This window comes from Scardinius erythrophthalmus, assembly GCF_964197995.2.
Source record: "Scardinius erythrophthalmus genome assembly, chromosome: 23".
Lineage (NCBI taxonomy): Eukaryota > Metazoa > Chordata > Actinopteri > Cypriniformes > Leuciscidae > Scardinius > Scardinius erythrophthalmus.
The window spans coordinates 21,231,694-21,249,608 of record NC_138243.1 but is presented as its reverse complement, the minus strand read 5'-3'; the positions used below and the strand labels follow the sequence as shown (position 1 = coordinate 21,249,608).

Below are 17,915 nucleotides of genomic sequence, written 5' to 3'. Positions count from 1 at the left end.
GGTGGGCATAAGTATCACACATGAGATAGTATGCTATTTTTCATATTCACACAATCTCCATGGATGATTATGGGAAGGTTTGGCCTTACTGATTTGGGTTTGCTCCGTACTGCAGAAGTTTCTCTGCTACACTGACAAAGCCAAGGAGAGACGCGCAATAGAGTGGTGTCTGTCCAAGGTGGTTCATGCTGTCAACTCCCACACCTATGGAAGGTGGCATACAAAAAGCATTAATGAAACGTGTACAATCAAAGTAAAAATCATTTGAAATGTATTTAAAGATGTCCTGTATAGATGTATTTAAAGATGTATTTAAACCTTTTTTAAGGACTTTCTCCACTTTTGCTACTTTTTTCTCAATTGTGTATCTGTGTAGGAGGGCTGGTAACCCTCCAATTTTCACAGTGCCCAGGAGCACCGGGCAGGGCATTGGCTGAACCCCTGTCATGATGCTGATGTCCAATGGATCAGGTAAAGTTTCCAGAGGTTTCTTCTTCCTCACCTGTGAACCATCATTTAGGCCTAAATTACTAGGTTGAATAGTTTTAGCATAGAAACCTAACCTAACGAGAGATTAACACATGTTTGCTAAACATTGTTTACTGACTAATTACAGTTGTAGTCAGAAAGTAAAAAAAAAAAAAAAAAACCCTGATAAACAAGAAATAACCAGCGAAGTTCTCTTTACTGACTTCTGTTATACTCAAACGTAACGTTAAGTTTTAAATGTAATCAACGTACATCTATGCTAGCAAGCGGACAAAATTAGACAAAGCTCATGTAATCTGAATATTCATATTTATCGCACTATAATTTACCAGTTCGGGAAGAGTTTAGTTGACTTTCGCTAATTTAAAATGAGTTTTTAAAGAAGTAAAGTTACTTCGATATTCTGTAATGTATAACACGCGCTTCACTCGTTCTTGATTCTATTGGACGTTGGGAAACGGCGGATGGATACTATTGGATGAATCTAGAAATGTCGACATTTCAGATGTTTCATTTCATTAAAATCGATTCGAAGTATTTCAATTAGTGATTTTATGTTTTGTTTAGACTTTATAAATAGACCTCATAAACTTTAAAGTGAGAATCTAATTTGTTAGCAAAACATTGTGATTGACACGCACTATTTCTCCTTCTGCTTTCTCCCTCCGCGCAAATATGCGACAAAACAAAATAATTGCAGTTTGGTTTAATGTTAGTAATGAATAATGCTTTACCTCAGAAATAACAAAATATTACATATACTATAAGCATCAGTATCGTTTGATACTATAAGCCCGTTCCCGACACAGTTGAGAGTAAATAAATGAATCTGTAAGTCATTATGATGAGAAACTTTTACATAATAATGAGATTTTCCACCTAAATATTATAACACATTAACTCCTAACTATCTGAACATTTCACATTATTTTGACATAATTTACGGGGAAAATTCTAATTGTTATGATATAGTAAAACATTTTCTCAATAAAATGAGACTAAATGATTATGAGATTATAATTTATATTTAATTTTAACGTTAGTTATCTCATTATTATGATTTACAGATTCATATTTTTACTCAACTGTAGCATAAACAGGCGAACGATCTTGGATCGAAAGGATGGCTAAAGATAATAAAAAAAAAATTAAACCATTAAACAGTTTAAGAATAAATAGTGAATCAACTTTAGGGAAAAAAAATCTGATTAAAAAATAGTCAAACTACGTTAATTGCTACTTTGGGAAATTAAGTTAGGACTAATTCCATTTAAACACACAACTAAAAAAAAAAAATTATATATATATTATATACAGTTTGTTTGAATATATATATTCAAACTGCAAAAAAAAAAATCCCATATAAACAAAGAAACGCCCATTGTTTAAATGGTGTGTAAAGAAATGTCACAAGATTCTAGAGTCCTTTGTCTTTTTTTCTGCTAAGCATAAATTCCCCATATGATGATATAAAGAAAACTATTCGAACTTATAAACTTATATATTTTTTGTCAATATATTTATTTAAGGCAATTTAATTTAATTTTATTATATTTGAATTATTTTGAAAACTGCAGTAGGGACTTTTATTTTGTCTCGTCTGGTGACGGTGCTGCTGTTCTGTGTCCTGAACCTCAACGCAAAGCTAATAATCCTTGAAATCAGAGGTGTGTGTTACACACATCCTCTCTCTTTCTATCTCTCTTCTAACACGCACAGGAGGATGATCAATCACGTTATAGAAGATGAGGACTGCACTTAATTTCACTTTTTAAACTCTTTTTTTGTTTTCTGCTCGGCTAATGTGATTGGTAACGTGGCTCATCAACACCGGGGGGATTTTCAGGAACTTTTTTTTTTCATGTCGAGTAACGTTACTCCGGATCTAATGATTTCATTATTTAGAGATGTCTTCAAATAGCAAATAATAGTCCAACCGATGTCTTTAATGTATAATATTAATAATATTTGTTTTAAACCTGTAATTAAAAAAAATATCTGTTTGTGTCCGATAACACTGTTAAACGCCTCGCAGATAAATTCACACTCGGTTTTCTGTGACTAAAGGATGTTAAAAATGTTACTTAGTGTGTAAGTAGTTGTACAGATGCTCTAATATTATAAATATCACATTTAATAATTGTATTTTGTTTATCGTGCTGGTTGAAGTGAGATTTACGAGCCTCAATCCACCGGTCTCGTGTTTCCACCCACCCTCCGTTCGTGAACTTTCATTTTTGCTGTTTTGTGAAGGTGTTTTATTAGTCAATTCTAGGAAGGAAAGTGTCGTTATTGTGTTGGGATGCGGAAGGGTGAGGAGCAGAGCTGAGGGTAAACATGTTAAGGGTTTAAGAGAATGGCTCGGTGATCATGTCGTCTATGGAGGGTGTTTTCTCCGGGGTGGGAGACTGGCAGTGGCTCTGCATGGTCACTCTCTTTCTGGCCTCTGTTGTCACTTTGATCATATACTTGGTGCTGTATTTTTCCAACGAACCCCCTGCTGGGAAAACACCTCTCAGTCATGTGGATTCAGAGGAAGCTGATGGGATTTTATGCTGGGTGCTGTCTCTGAAAAGCTGGAAGAGTCAGTGGAGAAGAGCCTGGTTTAGGGGCCTTAATGAGGAAGCTCGTAGATCACAGGTTGGTTTGTAATTCAGTTATATATATCTCTCTATATTTATATTGTTAGTCTTTAAAATTGCACATGATTTCCTTAAAAAAAGAGATTGTTGTGGTCTTTTTGTTTTTTTTTGCTTGTTGTATTACTTTGGTATTTCGTTCCACTTATTAGAGTGGGATTAAGCTGACCTTTGAAGATGATGGTGTCCAGTCATCAGAACTGGCCTTGGACCAGATTTCAAGCTTTACAAAAACAGCCGGTCAAAAGGTAAGGGCAATGAGGGCACGCTTCGAATGTTTATATACACTAACCTATATTGTGGATCTCCATGCTTGCCTGTATTTAGGTTTGCATGTGTCTAATCAAAATAGGGATATGAGTATGATATAAGACTTCTCCTTTTGACATGCACCGCTGTTTGTTGATTCAGAAAAGTTATTAGCAGTGTTATGACTGTTAAAATGTCAGGATATTTCAAGTTTCCACCTAGTTTTAGTCATAGTTGGTTTCTTTTTGCAGGATGTCCTGTGTCAGGTGGTTGGGAACAAACTGCAGTTTTCGGTCAGTGCTTTACCGAGCTCAGCATCTTCAGAAACCCCCCTGAGATACAGTGTGAAAATATCTCCACTTCGTCTGCAGGTAAAAACGAGTGTTTATTCTGCTCTTTAAAGTCACTTGAGGATGGTTGAGTAAACATCAGGCTTTGGCATCTGTATAACAAATTGTCAAACAAGACAGTCATTCTTTGAATGCTTCCAGAGATATTGGCATTTGGTTTGGAGGATGAACCAGTTTTTTTTAAAACATTCCCATGGAGCAGACAAGCGTCTCATTCTGTGTGCTTCTAGGAAAGCCTGTCACGTGTTTTGTCATCAAAGTAAATAGTTATTTTAATCACATGGGGATAAATCAACACTATGCTTAATTTAACTGTACATTCAGTTTGAGTGAAGAGGGAAATGAGTCTTAAGGGGAAATTAATTCTGTTCTAAAGCAAGTAATAAAGTTTTAGTATTTTGAAACCTTTAAAATAGTAAGTGTTATGGTGTAAAATTAATAGTACATTTTTCAGATTCTGCTTGGTTTTTATGTCACTAATCATATGAACTGTTTGAACAAAAGGCCAGTTTTCTCTTGGATATACAAAAGAAATGGTAGAATTAAAGCAATGCACAAAAAGCAATGTTTCCATTAGTGTTCTCAGACTTCAACCCCTCTGTTATTTATGTACCATTTTTACATTTTCATTTTAGTTTCAGTTGCTCGTTTTGTTATGTGCTTTTGTGATTTTTATTCATTATTTAATATTTCATTATAGCTTTAATTTTTGTTATTTTTATTTCAGTTTTAGTAATTTTAGTACATCAGCTTAAACTTATTTATATCATTTAGTTGCCAAGTAAATGCTTGTAATTTTCATTTAAGTTTTTCATCTAATATTTATTTCAGCTTAAATATTAAATAATTTTAGCAAAGTCAGTTTCCACTGTATTTGAATGATTACGGTAATAAGCTTGTAAATGAGCGCAGTTGTATGTTTGGAAACGCATGGCACTGATGAAGGGTTGAACCGGAAACGTTTTGCGCAACTTTATTTGTGTCCTCTGGGCAATAAATTCATGTGAGCTTTTTAGCGTATTTTTTGTGTGCGGATCTTCTTTTGTCATTTTTAATAGTTTTAGTTAACCCTGACAACACTGCTCCATTTGTGTACAGTCCTATTAGACCTATATGGAATGAGGAATAAACACATTTGCCCTTGAATGGGACGTCCTATGTTCTCATGCACGATCCTGCATGCTTTTGATTTATAGGGCGTGACTCACTCTGCCATTTTATTCGCCACGGGAATCAGATTAAGTGCCTCAGTCGCGAGCACTGGCTCAGTGTCCTGCCTTTATTTTAATCACCGTTAATATGTCTCTGCCTCAGGAAAGAGCATGTGCACTTAAACTAGTACATCCTGCCCAGAATTATTCATGGAAAAGCTTGTACCTCTTGAAAAGTTATTTTTATATTGCACTACAAAAAAATAAAAAAACTGTATATCACAATTTCAGTGTGCAGAGCTGCAGCTTTTCTGCAGAACTGCTGTTCTGCCGTAGTTGACAATACATTGTGTTTAAGAGCTCACACCAGCTTTGCTCAATTGAATTACAGCTATTTTTAAACCAGTAAGTTACTCGACGACTCATTGTTGTGCTGATCCCGTTTTAGCTTTAAGTGCATTGAGTGGCTAAACATTTAACGTGTTGTAAAATCTTTCATTTTCCTCGTATGTCTCCACAATCCGCATCGGATCTATGGTATTCTGTAGTAGTAGGCAGTTTTTGTTTAAGAGGATTAAGCCAAGTGCTAGATTGAAAATAGAATTACGGGCATGTGCCAAATGTACATACAGAATGCTTGTATGTTCAGGAGTGTTTGCGTTTATTTTCTGTTTGTCTTTTCAGCCTCTTTCTGGGGGAATCCATATGGCTATTGCATATTTTCTGTCTGTTTCCCCTGCTGGTCAAGGCCGGTTACTGGAAAGCTCCCAGCTCTTGTTAGAATGGCTTTGCAGGCTGAATAACAGTATATTTAGGGCTTTTGTTTCTGTTCTAGAGGTCATTGCACTCTAGACCCCACAGCCGTATACAAGGTTGTGGAATAACCCATTTATTTTAACTCCATGCGGTCCAACTCTTGGCAAGGTTACAAGCACCGTAAGCAAATATATTTTCAGGCTAAGATTGAAGTAGTTCGATTGAAGCATTTCCTGATTATATAAATCTTACTGTAAGCTAATAGTAACTGGTTAGTATTTGCTGTCTCTTCAGACTATTATGATTTAGGAATGAACTTGAGAGCACTGCAAAGGAATTTGGCGTCCTGTCATTTTTTCCTCCTCGTTTCATCCAAGTTCATTCTCCAGAAATGTAAAGCAGTCGTGCTTGGACATGACAGCCCATTCCTCTATGTACTGTGGGCCCTGCGGCTCAATGAGCCGTTGTGAATATGAGAATGCTCTGGACCCTTTGTTTATTGTGAGTTTGAAGTAGGCAGTGTTAGGTTATTCTGTTGTAGGTCGCTGTGTGTTTTTGCCTTGCTGAATTGAAGCAGCAGCATTTATTGTTTAATTTATAGCTGATATTTGGTCATTTGTTTATTTCAGTTGGTTTTTCAAGCAGCATTTTTCTTAAATCAATAATATTCATACACATACTTGTGATTGCACAGTAGTTTGATTCAATCTAAGCTGACAATGGTAAATAGCCATAAGGTATTTATTTTATATTTACAAAAGATTTCAATTTCAAATAAATGCTGTTTCTTGGAGTTTCCTGTTAAGTAATCCTGAAAAAAAATGTATTGCAGTTTCCACAATTGCTTTAAGCATGGATAATAATAATAAATGTTTCTTGAGTACCAAAGCAGCATATAATGATTTCTGAAGAATCATGTGACACTGAAGATTGGAGCCATTCTAGCCATCACAGGAATAAACTACATTTTAAAAAAACATTTAAATAAAGTTATTTTATGTTATAATATTCTCAATATTACTGTTTTACTGTATTATTATCTTACTGACCAAAACTTTAGATACGCTTTACATATAAATAGGTTAAGTTTATATCCATCATTTAATGCAAAAATAAATGCCAAAAAATTCCTAATAAATAAAATAAATAGAAGCTAACATGATGGTTGACATTTTAATTTTAACTATGTTTTCTGTTTCGTGAACTTTTAAAAGCAACAAAACAATTGAGACCTTATATTAAACCATGTTTAAAGAGGTTTTAGGCTTTACAATTTTGTACAGTCTCATGACTTATTGCTCAAATCACCCCTTGCTTTGTGTCTGTGGTTATAAGTAACGTTTGTGTGTCTATTGTTGTCACAGCTGGCCCTACAGATGAAAGAGGTGAACAGGGAGGTGGAGATTTCCTGGAGGGTGCTTCACCTGGACTCTGTAGATTTGCAGCTGACGCCAAGTTTTGCGCAGGTATATTCACTCATCAGGCCACTCAAGAAAGAAAAGATCATGATTAAGTACAGTTCTCATTGTCTGTCATTTGTAAATCTCAGTAGTTTTTAAGGGGTAACTTCTGCTTATTTTTTCGGAAAGCACATGGCATGACTCTGTGTGTGTTTCAGGGAGATTATGAGAGTCTAAGTGAAGCGGCTGTGAGCGACAGGCTCAGGCAGGTCTTGAATGGAGCTCAAGCATTTGTAACTCTGAGCAGCCGACCTGCAGAGTCTGCAGAAATCCAGGTACAACCCTGCGCAAATGTCATTAAGTGTTTATCGTATCATCATTAGTTCTTAATCCTCTCTAAAAAGCTTCACATAATTTCAAGTTCAACCGCATAAGAGTTTTAAAACCCTATTAAGTTGTTCCAAATATAAATGTCCTGTATAAATGTCTTTCTTCTGCTTAACACAAAAGAAGATATTTTGAAGAACATGGGTAATCAAACAGGTGATGGGGCCCCATTGACTTCCATAGATTTTTTTTCCATACTATGGAAGTCAGTGGGTCTCATCAATTGTTTGGTTACCCATATTCTTGAAGAAATTTTGTTTTCAGCAGAAGAAAGAAATTCATAAGGGTTTGGAACAACTTGAGGATGAGTAATTTCATTTTTGGGTGAACTATCCCTTTAAGGCCTTGAATTTATGATCTGATAAATGTCATAATATTCAGAGAATTATATAACTTTGGAGTTTTCTCAGAATGGAGAGAAAAACACAGAAAAGGATGTTGCTGTTGATGTTATGAGTGATAATGTTTTATTTCCTCTGTCCTCTTCAACAGGAAGTAAGGAACAAGACCTTGCAGGCGACCTCACCCCCAAAGCCCCCGCGAGCGCATGAATGGAAACTATTAGTGAAGAACATCCGGGTCACATGCAAACAGGAGAATGGTGCTGCAGGTCAGTGACCAAAAGAGTGGTGCATCGCACACACATATTAATCAAGAATGCATGTCCTTTCAGTTGTTTAATATTTAGCCAACTAATTTTTGCAGATTTATACAATATTCAATAAAATGCAACATGATGTATATTGGTTTAAACATGCTCTTCAGCATTTGAAAAAAACAATTTTGTAACAATTAAGTATCACCTTTTTTTTTATTATGTGCCTCTTAATCACAGGTAGCTGTTTATGATGGGCCATTTATATGGTCATATGCATTTACATCCTTGAAATCCCATTGGTCTCGTTATGTATTAAATGGACCTCAGATATACCACAGACCTCAGCTAATGTTTTTATATTGCTTGGATCGAAGAAATAAAGCCAATAATTTGGATGGAATTTTGTTGTGGGCACAAAGTGCAGGCAGCACTTACCAAAAAGCACCGCCCCCACGACTTCTTGAGTTAACCGCCTGTGTTTCCCTCAATCAGGATGTCCCTTCTGTTCGGAAATCATTTTCGGAAGTGGTCTAATTGTCCCACTGCTCTCCAGCCAAGTCACTATTACAGCCTCGCAAGCACTTAATGGAGACAACTGGCAGCTCATCCGTTTTATGCATAATTCATTTTGACAAAGAGTGTTCTCTGCATTAGTCAGTAATTTAGCTCAAACACTACTAGATCTCTTCTCTTTGTCTTTTGGCATATCTGGTTTTATTTGAATGGGGTACATGTACATTAGCAAATGAGTCTACTTTCGGAGTGGTATTGCTTGTGCTTGAAGATAAAAACTGTTTCTGTTCTGCTGTCAGGCGGCATGAATCCCCAGTGTATCCTCCAGTTGGATGATCCTCCTCAGAAGGTCACCAGTTCAGTCTTGACTAACACATCCAACCCGGCCTGGGATCAGCCCTTCATATTGTGAGTTCAGGTCCACCTCCCCAGCTGCTCCTGCCAACTTCATTTATACCCATTGAAAAAAAGAATCTGTTTTAACCTTTTGCCACTGTTATAGAAAAGTACAATAGAGATAGGACAAGAAATTACTGAGAGAGGAGGTGGCGACATGAAAGGGAAATAATGTAATTATTTCTATTATTATTATTTTAACATTTTTCAAAATTGGAAACCTTCAAAAGCTTGGTCAAGATTGTCAACTCACAAATCCACACAAAATTAAAAACCAGCAACCATTTCCTAAGACTTTAAAAATAAAATGATTGGTATTTTTGGGGCATCTTTCAATCTTTTTAGATAGGAATGCCGTATGATTTATATTATCTCCTGTCTCTGTATGGTTTTGCAGTGAGCTTAGCGCCCGATCAAAGGAGCTGAACATCCAGGTCGTGGATAACGGCAAACCTCAGGAGAGTAAGTCCACATGACCGAAAATAAACCGGCTTAACTGCATAAAAACAGAATAGTGATATCCATTAATCTGGGTCTGCAGAAGCTTGAAGGTCATCTGTGAATTTTAATCTACTCTCTGTCATCTGTTTCTCTAAATCATGAAATATTCTCAAAATGAGGTGAAAGTGATATATTTATTGAGCTAATAGAAGGATACTGTGGTAACATTATGATTTGAACTCTGCTAACAGACATGTGACCATTACCTCATGTCATTGGCCTTTCACCCTGATTTCTAACAGGCCAGATGCGCTTGTGTGAAATGTGTTTGTCTGTTTATTCAGTGTCACTTTTGCCTTCCTAGGCAAACACATTGATTAAATAATGTGCATTAATTTGATTTGTTCAGGGTATCACTCTCTGTTCTCCTCCCAGGTGGTTTGTTAGGTCAGGTATCTGTGCCTTTTGATCTAGTGAAGAAACACCCCAAAGGTCAACAGACTTTTTCACTCATGAACAAAGATCATATAACCGGATCACTAACTACTGAGGTAAATATATATCAAATATCATCAATATGTCATAATGAGACTTTGATCTCATTTTAGATCTAATTCTCATAGAAATGTCTCTATGTATTTTTGTGTACATTGGCCTGAAACTCTGAAGTGAATTAAAATGCCCTATTTTAATATGCAGAAAGAACTATAAGTGAGCCTAAACTATAGTTTCATTCCGTTTCGTTTGGAAAATTAATTATGGCACACTGAATATTTGTTTACCAACCTGAATGAATGAAACCTGACGTTACCTCTTCATGCTGTCTGTGTAGTTCACCTACCTGGAGCCCAGCGAGGTGCGGAGCTGGCAGACGCCCACTCCGGCCCCTACTAAGAGAGTGGAGATGGACCGCACTGTGATGCCCTGTGGCACCGTTGTCACCACTGTCACTGCTGTGAGGAGTAAACCAGGACGACCTTTGCAACCTGGTACCTTTCATTTGACCTTTGATTCAGTTGTTAATTTTTGAGGGAAGCAAAATAGTGGGGGTGTTATTTGTGGATTTGTTATTAAAGTTAAATATAAAAATGCTACAATTGTTATGTCATTCTCCTAAACCACTAAATCAAAATCTCTAATATGATTTTTGTGTTTTTAAAAATCCCTCTTACAGAATCCAAATCACCCTCTAAAAATAAGCTGGCGGAGAGAAGGGTGTCAGAGCAGCAGTCAATACTCGGAGCCAAAGTTAGCAAAGCCCTGTCATCATCGGATACAGGTGAGATTTCCAAGCTTGTTGACTTCAGTGGCTGAATGCATTTCCTTTTATTTCTGCACCGCAAGTGCTCATTAGCTATCCCGGAGCAAGCATGAATGCAAAATACACATTAGTAATAGGTTACATTCAGCATTTGTACACACTTTTTCTCTCTTTCCTGCACAGAGTTATTGATGCTAAATGGGACCGACCCTGTAGCCGAGGCTGCCATCAGACAGCTCCATGAGTCGGCAAAACAGAAGCTCAAATCTCCTGTCAAAAAGAGCACCATCATCATCTCAGGAGTAACCAAGGTACAGAAAAAGACTACTTGCCCACATATATGCGTATCTAGTAGGGATGTACACTATATTGGTACCATATCACTTTTGTTTACTTTTTTCTGTGCGTGCTCATTTCCCTTATTTTTACATTTATATTACCATTGGTGTCATCAAACGCTTACTTAAATGTTTTTTTTAAACACTAATAATTTTAATAAATTTGTTAAATGCAATATTTAGCAAATCTCAAGCTGAATATATATTTTTTATTTTGTACATTTATAATGTTGTGATTCCCAAATTCACTTGTAGCATTAAAACAAATTGATTTGATTTTGATTTATTTATACAAAATTGTACAAATTAATTTTTTTCAAAATTGGATAATCCTTCTAATCCTAGGTCAAGATTATCAACCCATGAAACCACACAAAACACAGCAAGCATTTCCTAAGACTTCAAAAATAAAATGTTTGTAGTTTGTCATTTTTGGGACATCTATCAATCTTTTTAGATCTTTTTACATCATAATGTTGTGATGCCTGAATTCACTCGAAGAATTTAAAACAACTGATTTTGATTTTAAGATATTTTTTACAAAATAGTACAAAATTGTCTGTATCGGCCAGAATAATTTTTTTTGAGCTGTATTTACAAATAGTTAGTGATACCTTGCCCTAGTCACAATTGGCGCTTTTCCACTGCATGGTACGGTACGGCTCGGTTCAGTACGGCTCACTTATGGCGCATTTCCACTGCATGGTACGGTACGGTACGGCTCGCTTCGACTTGCTTTAAAGGTGCACTAAGTAACTTTTTTACCTTAACCGAACAGCTTCGGAGTCATTGGAATAGTTATATGACTTGTTTCGGGTTGAATGGTGGTCGTCGCGCATCCCCTGAGCGCCTGTGAGCGGAAAAACCACCCTTGCAACTTTGGGCCGGCGGGTCGTGTCAGGAAGTATCGCGTGATATCAGGTCTCGCGATGTAACAAATTGCTTTACGGCACTGCACACAAAGCTAGGAAAGCTTTGTCGGAGGACGAAAGAAAGGAAACGGCAGACTGACCGAGCAAGGAGTCAGACTCGAGTAAATATCGTTCTTGTTGATGGACTAGTAGACATCTTCAGAGGTTATCTGTGCCTGTTCGATGTCCGACGCTTTGTAACGCGTTCTGTCAGGAGGAGAAATAGGGATAGCTCACAGATGAAGTTATTACCGAGAGCCAGACAGACTCACGGAGGCGATTGGCATCTCACAACTTGCACTTTATTCCCCAGTCGAACTTGTGTAACTGTCTGTCACCCGTTCTACCATCCACATCTTTACTTGATAAACAAAAGTAGGATAAGAATGAGCATCAAACTGAAATAACCCGCACACGGGTGTTCGAGGTGCACATGATACAACACAGACTGCCGACGACAGTTCAACAGGGCGCGCGCAGCTCTTAAAGGGGCCACACCTTATTTCCACTCATTACAGCTTCCATCCTATTGAACAGGTACCAGTATAGAGGGCGGAAGGGATCAGGCCGTGAGTGCAGAGACGGCTCTGCACGAGTGGTATTTACGACAGTAACAGTAAAGTACTCCACATCGACTCTAGGGGTCGCTGTTTGACAAAAACGGAAAGCTGCATAGTGTGCCTTTAAATGGTACCACCTCTGTTGAGGTTCCAAGCGTACCGTACCGATACTAAAATGTGACGTGAAAACACTGCAGATCACCGATTGGTCAGACAGAATCATCTCTACCAGCGTCATTGTATTTACAACACGAGACACTAAACCCGCTAGATTTAAATAGCCAGTAGACAACAGCCAACCTGTTTTAAAAGTATTTGCTTCAAAAAAAAGAGTATAAACTTCAAAAAAAGAAATGGCTGAATTGTGGTCAGTGGACGAGGTGCAGACTTTCCTCCCGTCAGTTGCCGAGGAATGGATGGGGAAACACGTAATGAAAAATTCGCATTTAATATGATGTCATGGTAGTAGAGACGGCAACTATATAACGATCAGTCCCACCCACTTTGAAGCGGTACTAACTGCAGTGGAAAAGCAAACGAGCTAAAGCGAGCCGAACCGTGCCGTAACGAGTCGAGTCGTGCCACGCAGTGGAAAAGCGAAGCGAGCCGAACCGTTCCGCGCCGAGTCGAACCGTACCGAGCCGTACCATGCAGTGGAAAAGCGCCAAATGTTACATCATAAAGCAAGTTCTTTGGCTTTAATTGTTAGTTTCTAATTGAAGCTTTGCTATTAACCTGCTCTCTAGGCCCCTCTAACACAGGATGAGGAGATGACTTTGATGGCAGGATATGCAGCTGCAATGGACGCTTCTATGTCCGGAGCATCTGAGGGCACCAGCAGCGAAGCAGCAGCATTACCCTCGGAAACCGTGGCAGAACCCAGCTTTCTCGAACCAACAGAGTCTCTGGTGGGTGCGAATGGCACAGATCATGTGGAGGACTGGGAGAGTCAGGCTGGAGAGGACCCAGATGCGGATAAGTCCTCTCTGTCCCTCTGTACCTCTGAAACGGGTTCCAAAAAAGGAAAAGGTGAGGGGAATGGACTTTGAGCTTTATGTGTATGAAGAACAACAACATTCAGAATTATGCTGAGCTGGGTTTGGGGTTTCTATTTAACCAGTTTACACCTTCAAACTACATAAAGTGCTTAACTAGAGTCATAAATCTGATCACAGGTCTGCATGTGAACCACAAGGTCAATGGCATGCATTTACACTACCATTCAAATGTTTGAGAATCGTTAAGATTGTTTTATGTTTTTGAAAGAAGTCTCTATTTGATCACGCGGATACATTTTATCAGGATCTTTTGTTTAATAGAAAGTTCAAAAGAACAGAATTTAATTAGAACAAGATTTTTTTTGTAACAAATACCTTTACTTAATGCATGCTTGTTGGAACAAAAGTATTAATTTCTTAAATGTAACAGTCGTGTATAGTGCAGGGGTTTTCAAACTGTGGTCACAGAGTGGGTCACACAAAGTCAATTGGCTGCAGCTACATTTGCATGGTCCTGGAATGGAAAGGTTTGGGAACCCTTGTGCTATTATATAGGTAGTGTATCAAGTAAATTGGTGGTATTTTGCCCCATGAAGTTGTAACTACAATATTTATTATTCTAGAATTAATTATTCTAAAAAGATGATCTGAATCCTAAACTAATGTCCCTTAAGCCAGAGAGTAAAGTAGCCATTTATTCCGTCACTTAATGTAAACAACCTTAAAAAAAAAGACTGATTTTTTTTTTTTTTTTAAAGGAACATCTCAACCAAATTCAAGTCTTGTTAGTGGCATGCCAGTTAACACAGAGCTACTAAATTCTGTCTTACCTTTGTTTGAATGTTGCAGCACTGTCTAGTGTCTTTCTGTCTGTACTTCTCACATTTGATGACATTCACTTTCTTTTTTGTCCTCTGTACCTCTCCCTTATCACTTTGTTTATTTTTTTCTTTGCTGTCTTAAAGTGGAAACCTGTGCTAACCAGACTTTATTGCTGGAAGAGTAAGTGACCTTTTGAGAAGTCTATAATAGTAAAATTATGTAGACTTCCCTGTGAAATTGTTAACAAACCTTTTTAGTAAAAAAAGCTAGTCCATGCCCCAGCGTTTTAAACTTCCATCGGGATAATAAGCAAGTCATTACCCTGTATTTGATCAACATGGTTTCAAACGTGAATTTTGGACATGGAGAAAGATTTGACATGCTGTTTGGCTTCTCAAATCTTTGGAGGCACCTCTTGTTTTTTGTTTTGTGCTATTAAACCTTTTCATTGTTGGCTAAGTGAGAGTTTCGGCTGATAACCTGGCCAAAAAAGCATAAAAATCCAGAAGTTCAAACTTCCTGAACTTCTAAGCTGGTGTGGACTGGTTTAGGCTGCTTTGATTCTAAAACCAAGCACTTTCAAACACGTTTGCATACTCTGTGTTAGTAGTGTGCTTGTATTCTTTCAGCTAATTTCCATCTGATGCTGCCAGTGTATTGCAGTAGCATCTTTCAGAGCTGAAAATGACACAAATTGCGTCACAATTCCCAGAAATCCTCTGTGTCTTCATGGTAGTCAATAAAACCAAAAGAATATTTGATTACTAATTTTATGGTTTAGCTTCCTGTTGATCAGAGTTTGACTTCCGGGTTGGCTCAGTGAAGTATGTTAGTGAGCTTGGCTGATTATTTTCATCTCTCTTTGGCGCCCCCTGTAGGCAGCTTCCTGCACAAGAGTGCCAAGCTATTCTTCAGACGGCGACATCAGCGAAAGGAGCCAGGGATGAGCCAGTCCCACAATGACCTGCAGTACTTGGAGCATCCCGAGGCGGCCATGATGGGCGACAGGGAAAAGAGGACGGCCACCTTCAGGCGCATTATCAACAACAAGCTTCTACCCAAGAGCAAGAGCAAAGCCAACGGCACAGTGAGAGAACCTCCCACGTGAACTGCCCACTCTGTTGCATTAGAGAAGGCCTTCATCGAAACTAATAGTTTTTGCATCTCTTAATTTTTTCTAACGTCCTCATTTTCACATTCATTCTCAACTTTTATGCAAGTCATTTCTTGTTTCTTGGCTGTATTTGCCAAAACCTCTGCGTTACAACAATCACTGTTTCGTCAACTCCCTCTCAACACATCATGCACATTCTCAGAATTCCAATTTCTAAATCATTCAGACCCTTTAGCTTGGTTTTTCTTGATCTACTCTATGAAGTCTGTCTTCATGGCACTAGTTTCATCTCTTCATCCATGTAAATAGGCATCACAGGCTTGTCACTTTCTCTTTCACCTTGTGAAATGTGTGTTTATGCAAGAAAGTTTACAGAACAGCATCCAAATGAACACTGGCTCTCTTCGTCGCTCCAAATGACTCAAAAGAGTCGTTTAACCTTATGCAAACAGTGATCATCATGCAAAAGATACTCTGTGTTTGTGGCCTTTTAACCAAAGTGGGATTTGAGGATAACCTTTTCTTGCCATTTACCTAAGCTTTATCCCTCTGGAAACCCTCTGGTGACCTGATGGAACCTGGACTATCTGACTATCTAAGGGAAAACCATCCGTTTGATTTGCACTTCTTTATATGCTCAGAACTCATTCCAAATGCATTTGCAGTGATGTGCAGCGAATTCTGGGGGGTTTGGTTGTGAACATGCTCTGGATTTGTTCAAAATCATGTGAAAGATCTCTGCCTTTATGTGAATTGAATATGGGAGTTTTTATTTTGATAGGGAGACTAATCTGCAGTTTAAGCCTAATTGTCTCTGGGAATAGTGACTCTTATTTCCCCAGATTTGTTAAGTGAAACATTTCCTAACAGAGCATAACATTTAAAATGTTCTGGGTCGGCACTGATATGTTCGTTTTAAGACGGGTCTGGTTTTCTGTCCATCTTTTAATTTCTAGATATTAAGCAGAGTTGGGAAAATATCAACAAAAGATATTATTAGGGTTATTTTATTTTAAATATTTTCTTTTTAAGCATACATTATTCAATATACTGTATAATTGTCAAATGTGCTGATTGATTTTTTTCTTCTTTCTTTTTTTCTCCGCCATTCCACAATACCACACAATTTTAAAGAAGTTGATGTGTGTGAATTGTACCAAAGGTTTTTAACACTAAGCAAGGGCATTTTCCCGTTTGAGAAAGACCAGAATGCAAGAGGATTAGCCTCTTGAATTTAGCTATTCAATATATGTTCACGATTCAGGAGTTATTTTCCCAAGAGTGGTGTTTTCTTTGACTTGTAATGAAATGTTGGCTGTGAATGCCAACCAGTTTGTATTCTGGAACTGCAGTGGATTTGTGGTAAGGGGATTCAATAACAGGCTCCATTTGACATTTACTTGAACTCAAGCTGCATATCTAGAAGAAACCTGAATGCCTGTCCATAGTGAATGTTGCCAGAAAGAAACCTCAGCAGTCTGGCTGTTAACTCTGAATTTCGGGAGGACTACTGTTCTGTGTTCTATTTAGTTTTTTTTTTTTTTTCATTTTGTCTGTTGTGTGTTGCCATTTACAGCCTGGCTGTTAACATTTCATATGGTGGTATCTCTTAACAGGTCATTTTAATTGAAAAAGGAGGCAAATGAAGATTTTATTTTTGTCATGCTTGCTTGGCCGTACAGAGGTGATCTAGCCTTTAAATAAAATCAAACACATCAGTCCTCTTTATATGCGTATCATCATAATATAATCATGTGCATTGAAGAACTCCTCATTAACTTAACTTATCTGTGCTTTCTATTGGACTCTGGTGTCCTTAACCAGAATGTCTATAGAAATTGTTGTCGTGAATGATAATTGTATCCATGAGAACCTGTTTATCGCTATAACACATTTACCTGTAATATTAAGATCACACATCTGCATGGCCTGTGCAGTGAGAACTCATAAAGCTTTTCCGTTTGTAGTCCTAAAACCCTCTGGAATTCTGTCAGCTTTTAAGAATGGTGGTTTGTGATATTAAATTAAAGTCTGTCATTACTTGAAGAGACTTGTTTTGCTCTATAATATAAATCACACATGGATATGTTGTTGACAACTACCACAAGTATGCTAGTTTATGAACTACCACAAGTATGCTTGTTTATGAAATCCTGTTGTTATATCAATAAAGCTTTAAATTTCACATTTGATGTATGAGTTTGTATAATGTGTTGCTTAATGCAAAAGTCTTTTCAAGTAATGCGAAACAGAGCTTTTGTTTCTTTTCGAACCCAAAAGGAACTTCCTGAGGGAACCTATGGCTGATTAGCTTTCTGGTTATCCTACAAAATGACATTATAACTGAACAGCTCTGTTATAAAAAGTGACAAAGACCTTGATATCTGTGCATAATGAATGTAAGCCTGTGCTTATGTTATGTTCATTAACATATCTATTGGTTTGAGCAGTAAACACTGACTGAAAACTCCAGTTTGTTTCTGCATTCGTTTTTGCTGTCAAAATAGGATTCAGAGTCAGACATGTTATTGTGTGTGTCTAC

At 37.6% G+C, this 17,915-nt stretch overlaps 1 protein-coding gene across 1 annotated transcript; it reads left to right on the top strand.

Annotated features, from left to right (window-relative positions):
* Nucleotides 1-2,082: 2,082 nt before the first annotated feature.
* Nucleotides 2,083-17,844, top strand: c2cd2 (C2 calcium dependent domain containing 2). Its single transcript, XM_081354408.1, has 14 exons — nt 2,083-3,129; nt 3,281-3,376; nt 3,629-3,748; nt 6,999-7,100; nt 7,253-7,369; nt 7,914-8,031; nt 8,832-8,940; nt 9,326-9,390; nt 9,805-9,920; nt 10,202-10,358; nt 10,544-10,648; nt 10,814-10,941; nt 13,186-13,468; nt 15,138-17,844. The coding sequence occupies exons 1-14, from the start codon at nt 2,860-2,862 to the stop codon at nt 15,365-15,367; spliced, it is 2,016 nt and encodes a 671-aa protein (XP_081210534.1). The 5' UTR covers nt 2,083-2,859; the 3' UTR covers nt 15,368-17,844.
* The last annotated feature ends 71 nt before the right edge of the window (nt 17,845-17,915 follow it).